The following is a 6290-nucleotide window of genomic DNA, read 5'->3' on the forward strand; positions in this document are numbered from 1 at the left end:
TGGAGCTACACTAGCTGAGCTTCAGGACCTTGAAGGGAAAGTTCAGAGGAAAGAGTAAACCTTTTTTATTTCTAATAGTGCCCTCTGCCATGTGATGTGTGGGATCATGCTGTGCGAGGTTCTGTGCAGGTGTGGAATATACCCACGCGTTGTTTTTGGAGAAAGCAGTCTGACCACTGTTTTAGCAGCTGTCAAAGTTGAGTGACAAAGTCTTAAATGACATGATCCAGTTAATTGTTTCTGTGGAGGAAGAGAAGGTGAAAGTATAACAGAGAGTAAATGCTGAACATTCAACAGTGCAGACAAATGGAGGCATGTAAACCCCAGAGTATATAGGAAAAGAATAGACTCCTGGAGCCAGATCACCCCTTCAAGTTTGCACAAGAGCCCTGATCAAAGCCTAGTGAAACCAATGGGAATCTTTCCATTGACTTCAGTGGGCTTTAAAATGGACTTGGAGGGTACTCTCCATGCGTTCAGATCTCCCCCTTCCCATGCAGAAGTGTGTGTGCGTGTGCTGTGGCAGTGCTCCACACTTCTTTTGGGGACTCTATATGGGTCTCATGTCCATGCAGGGTGGAGACAAATATCCTCTCCAGCCTCTTGGAGGTTCACTTTAAGAAGAGAATACTGACTGAGGGTTTTAGTATCTCATCTGTGGAGCTCCCTCTTGGGGCTTCCAGAAACAGCCACACCCTGGGGGAGTTCCTGGTAGCATGTCTCCAGTGAGCAGTTACATGGTGTATTTATTCAGCATACAGGTGGCTAAATGAACAGCTCATAGACTAAGAGGCTTAAAGACCAACAGATTAGAGTAAAAGGTTGGGAAACTCAGAGTTACACAGTACATATAAAATAACAGGCAACACGTTTTTTTCAGTTAGCACGTAGGTACTTGAATACCATGGTCCAGGGCACTATTTAGGAACCTGAATAGAACACAATATAGACAAATAAGAAATTGTAGTTGTTCATTTTAAAATAAAGAGCTATGGAGCATGACAGAGGATTGTGTATACTTTAAAGTTCTTCTTAATAAAACATGATGATAAATTCTGATTTAGTGTGTGCTTCTTTAAAGTAAATTATTTTGCCTTGGGGTGGGACCCACCACCATATTTTTTTAAAAAAGCAAAGACTTTTTTAAACTATGAAAAGCTGTCTTCTGATGATAAATGATAGGAATAATGAGTGTTATGGAAACTTTGCTGTTACTACTGTCTTTTCCATTCACTCATATATCTATGGACATAGACACTCATTACTGCTTTAATAATAAAAATGGCCAATATTAAAACAAAACTAGTGATTTTGGGTGCCCAACATGAGATGCCTAAGAGGCCTGATCTTTTTTTAGAGGTTTCTAAAAATTGGGTTCCTTTAAGGTGTCTCACATTGGGCACCCAAAAACAGAGTCACCCAAAAGAATGTTTGAAAGTCCTGGGCCTAATGCTTTGGAAACCTATGTTCATCAAAGGATTGCTACCTGCTGCTGGAGAAATTTTATGGTGATAGGAATGTGGACATGATGTGCTGCCAGTGTCAGCAAACACTTCTGTGTAATGATGTGCATAGAGTCCAATCATTATTTTCCACTCTGAAATGGTTTGATGATCTGGTGACCGCTAATCATTCAAGTTATGTTGGTGGGTGTACTATAATAATACAGTTCAGAACAGTCATTCTTTGGCTATTTTCAATCCATAGATTTCATTTTAAATGCATTTGAAATTATTCTTCTGGCTCTGGGACAGCTGATGTTGCTGGCAGAAAGCTGGCTTTGATCACTAGAAAATGATTACAATATTGGCCATGGTTAATGATTGCATGCACATGGAACGAAGTAAATAGAGAAATGAAAATGCTATTGTTGAATTGCTTTAAAATGTATTAGATTCCTGATCTGCCCCCGGGGGAGAAGGATCAGAGCTCATCTTAAGGCATCTTCATTCTTCACACACTTAAAACAAGTTGAAACTCATGCCAGGTGTGATCCAATGGCAGTGCCTCTCAGCCAAGCCGTGGCTCATTGTTTGTATGGAATTTAACGCCAACACTAAAATGTTTGGTGCCTGGGCCCTTCCAGTGAGAATGTATGAAGAGTGCAGAAGTCTTTCACATGCCAGGGGGGAAAGTAATTCACGTCTAATCAGGAAGAATTTAGAGGACAACCGTGAACTGGCTCAGTGCTAGACAGAACCCAGCCCAAATGTTGACGCTGCAGAAATCTGTTTCCAGCCACAAGAGATCAGCTGGGCAGAGGAACCACTCCCCCTACAGACAGCCATTGGTACTCAGCCAAACATCTGTGTGTGCGTTGGTGGGGAATGTCTATAGTTAGTAAATGAGACCACCAGGGCTTTTCTCGGCTGTGTGGGAATCTCCCACCTGCTGCCGATCTCTTTACCTGCCAGAGACAGATACCAGGTGCAGCAGTGGCTGTCCTGACTCGCTGGGGTCCCCCTGTGCGCTGTTGCCCCCGTTCTGGGAAGCCTCTTCCCCTGCAGCAGCCGGCCTGACGGAAACCACCAGCCTCCTGCGGACGGTCTGCCCTAGCAGGATGTAGATGAAGGGGTTGAGGCAGCTATTGGCATAGCCCATGCTGATGGCCACGTTGTAGGCATAGTAGAAGGGCAGGGTGGGGTGGTGCATGGTTAACTGCACCAGCTGTAGCACATGGTAAGGTGCCCAGCAGATGAAAAAGGCCAGGCAGATGGCAATGGCCACGCGCGTCACTTTCTTGGTGCAGGTCCTGGTGCGCCTCTGGCCAGTAAGTGCCTCTGAGGACTTGGCCATCCTGATCAGGATCCTCCTGTAGGCCACAGTGATGAGGATAAAGGGGATGGCAAAGACGAGGAAGAACTGATAGAGAGTATACCAGTAGATGTCATTCTGTGGGTCTGGCAGCTGAATCCCACAGCCCAGCAGCCCCCCAGGCAGAGGGATGAGCTGGGCATACATCCACACCGGCGTAATGCTGAGGAAAGAGAGGGCCCAGAGCATGCAGATCACCAGGATGGCCACAAATGGCTTCCTGAAGCGAGTGGAGGTGAAAGGGTACACGGTGGCCAGGTAGCGGTCAATGGACATGGCAGTGAGGATGTAGGTGCTAGTGAATTGGCTATTGGCATCCAGAGCAGTGATAATGGTGCACATGGTTTCCCCAAAGTGCCAGGCTCCATTGCCCAGTAGCTGGTGAATGAGGAAGGGCATGCCCAGGAGGAAGAGCAGGTCCACCATGGAGAGGCTGATGATGAAGATATCTGGGACGCTGCTCCTGGGGCTGGATTTCTTAAAGACTGTGCAGATCACCAGGCTGTTACCAATGATGCCTAGGAAGAAGATGATGCCAAACAGGGTAGGCATGATGAAGCCAGTATAGCTTACCGTGCTGGGCTCACCTGCAGAGACAGAGCATAGGCAGAGAAACATCAGGGCATGTGTGCCGTGAGCAGGGGTGCAGGGGAAGATGGGGGCTTTACAGACTAGACCTCCTGGTTTCTAATAAAACAATGATAATATGCTTATAGGAACATAAGAATAATGTATTTTCCACACAGACATAAGGTGGCGGGTGTGTTAATATAATACACATGCCTATACACATCTGTACAAATCTATTTACACTCACACATATAGACAGACATAGAGGTGTATGTGTATCTGTGTGTATACACGTGTACATGTACAGTGATATATGCTATATACAGCAAACTTAGTTATACATACATATGCACTTGTGTATACACACACTCAAACATACATATAGATACAGTATACACATGAATATGCACATCTAGGTTTGTTTGGATACAGCATAGCTGTGTTTGTGTATACACACGCATGTATCACCTTGTGTACAATATATGTACGTGTATATCTATGTATGTAGGAGTCTGTGTATATGCACACACACCAGATGCATGCATATATAAATACACGTGTGTGTATATATAATGCACATACTCCTTAGTTATATAGTAGACTCATAATAGCCCCAGTCCCATCACTTTTAGCTTTGAGAAAAGTGATCAGCAATTATCCCTGAATATAAGACCTCCTGACAGTATACACAAATATATATTTTTACCTACTCATTTACTTACCAGGCAGGGAAAAGTTTTGCACAGCCTTGGTGATGTTAGCAGTGCAGCTGTTCAAGCTCTCCGTATGATTTGTTTTAAAATCCATCCCTCGGCAGTAATTGGATCTGATCAATAGTTTGAAGATGTCGCGGTGCTGATGTTTAATGTAGAAGAAAGGTGGCTAGTTCCTGGGAGATCCTGTGATGATGCTCAAACCTGCTGCTTTGACAATCAGGAGAGGCTGCTGTGTTGGTTAAAAAGCAGCTGTTGTAAAGCTCTGACTCCCCTGCTCCTGCACCAATGCCAGGTGAAACTGACATCAGAATGTAAGAAGCAAAGTGCCTATCAGCAGGCTGTCAGCCAAATGCCTCTTAACACACTGGGAGAGAGAACAGAGAAGCAGAGCTCATTTATGTAGTGCATAAGGCAGCAACTGGGATCCATAGGTTTATTTCTCAGTCCACCAATGTTCTGTAAAAAGACATTGGGACTTGCGCTAAGTAAACTGAAATACATTACACACATGCACAAACACATGCATCCAACATATAGGGCAGCTATAGCTTTCAGGACTCATATAAGCAAGTCAATAACACTATCAGCCTGAAAAGAGTTAATCTGAAGAGCCAACAATTAAACTTTAGTTGCATATGCTAGGGTTTAGGCTAATTTCCATTCGCTTTTAACTCAAACAATATGAGCTACTAGTGGCTGAAAATAAGGGCTGGATGGGTAAATATATTGGGAGCTATCATATTTTCTGATAAACTTGCTGAGGTGCAGCGCAATGAAGGACCTTATCTTTCTCTCTCCCCCTTCCCCAATATTTCCCCCATTTTACTCCAGTGGACCATTGAAGCATCTCTGGAATATGGAAGCCAGGACTGCTTATGGTCAACACAGGCAGGCACTGCTTGGAGAGGTGGGGAACCAATCAGGAGATTTCTTTTCAAGGTTTGTGTGAAACTGTTGAAGTTTTATAGAATTTACATGTAATAAATACAATATTGGAAAAACTGAATAAATGAGGTGGGACCCAGGCTTTCATTTAAATGATTTATTTAAAGGCAATAATTTCTATCCTGGTGGTTCATCGACCAGTGACCATTTTAAGGTCTAACCGCACAGGGAAAAATTCATTTCATTTACCAGATAGGGCAGGATGCTTTCAGCATTACAACTCTTTGGGTCACACTGCCCCTCAGGAGTCTCTTTAATTTGCAAACTGCATTCTCAACTGGGTCATTGCAGTTCTGGTCCAGTCTGGTATCTGCACAGGGAAATAAGGCTGGTTGAAAGGAAAAGTATTAAGAGTTGACTCCCAGTCATTCCAAATTTTTCCTTGCTTCCTTTCTTGGGGCATGCTTTTATACTTGTTTCAGAAAATAGGACTTAACCATCTCCTCTCTTGCTTTTGAGATAAGAGGAAAATTGTTATGCACAAGTTTGTGCCATTAGCATCAATGGCAGCAAGGGAAATTTATGAAGAAACACACTACACTTAAAAATCGGAGTCACCGTAATTGCAATTACATGAGTTTCTTCACACACAAGTGCAAAGCAATTACTGCTTATCAATATTTTCATTACAATGCTCTTGCCTTACTTTGGGTCTGCAATTCTTCTAGGTGCAAAGGGAAGTGTTTGTTTTATTGCAACAATTGAAAGCCAGCACACTTGTAGATATAACAGCCACTGCTGAAAGCTTCACTCAAGAATGCAATTTCCTTTTGGAAGCTGGCAGGTAAGACTACTCACACAGATGGCAGAAGCGTATGTAATAACTTGCCGATGGGCTGTACTAACTACAGCTGTGATGTGAATTCTTCTTGGTTAGCACTGAACATGAATAAAAGTGCAGCATTCTGCAGCAATGTTACAATGTTTTTCCATACAAATCCTTGGCTGATTAAGATCGACATAGCTCCATTGTGGAGCTGTGCTGATTTACACCGGCTGAGGATGTGGTCCAAAACTGGGAGTAGCAACAATTGTTAAAGTTGCATAAACACTTCCAGTGTAAGATCGTTATCTCACCTTTTGGGATGAAATGTTGTAGGCTTTCACTCAGTCCAAAGATTAAGGTGGGTTTTTCTTTGTTTAAGCAAAATACTATAATTTCCACTGTTTCCCCCCCACCCCCTCCAGTATGTGGCACGTGGAGAAAAAAATGCCCATTTTAAATTTTAAAACAGCTCTTTAGCT

General features: G+C 43.3%; 1 protein-coding gene across 1 annotated transcript; it reads right to left on the reverse strand.

Annotated features, from left to right (window-relative positions):
- Positions 1-2403: 2403 nt before the first annotated feature.
- Positions 2404-4191, reverse strand: LOC112109967 (melanin-concentrating hormone receptor 1-like). The gene is made up of 2 exons (XM_024204721.1): positions 4107-4191; positions 2404-3401 (listed from the first exon to the last, which is right to left on the reverse strand). Exons 1-2 carry the CDS (start codon positions 4189-4191, stop codon positions 2404-2406), a joined length of 1083 nt encoding a protein of 360 aa, XP_024060489.1.
- Between the last annotated feature and the right edge of the window lie 2099 nt (positions 4192-6290).

This window comes from Terrapene carolina, unplaced genomic scaffold (assembly GCF_002925995.2).
Source record: "Terrapene carolina triunguis isolate 2854851 unplaced genomic scaffold, T_m_triunguis-2.0 Scaffold93, whole genome shotgun sequence".
Classification (NCBI taxonomy): domain Eukaryota; kingdom Metazoa; phylum Chordata; order Testudines; family Emydidae; genus Terrapene; species Terrapene triunguis.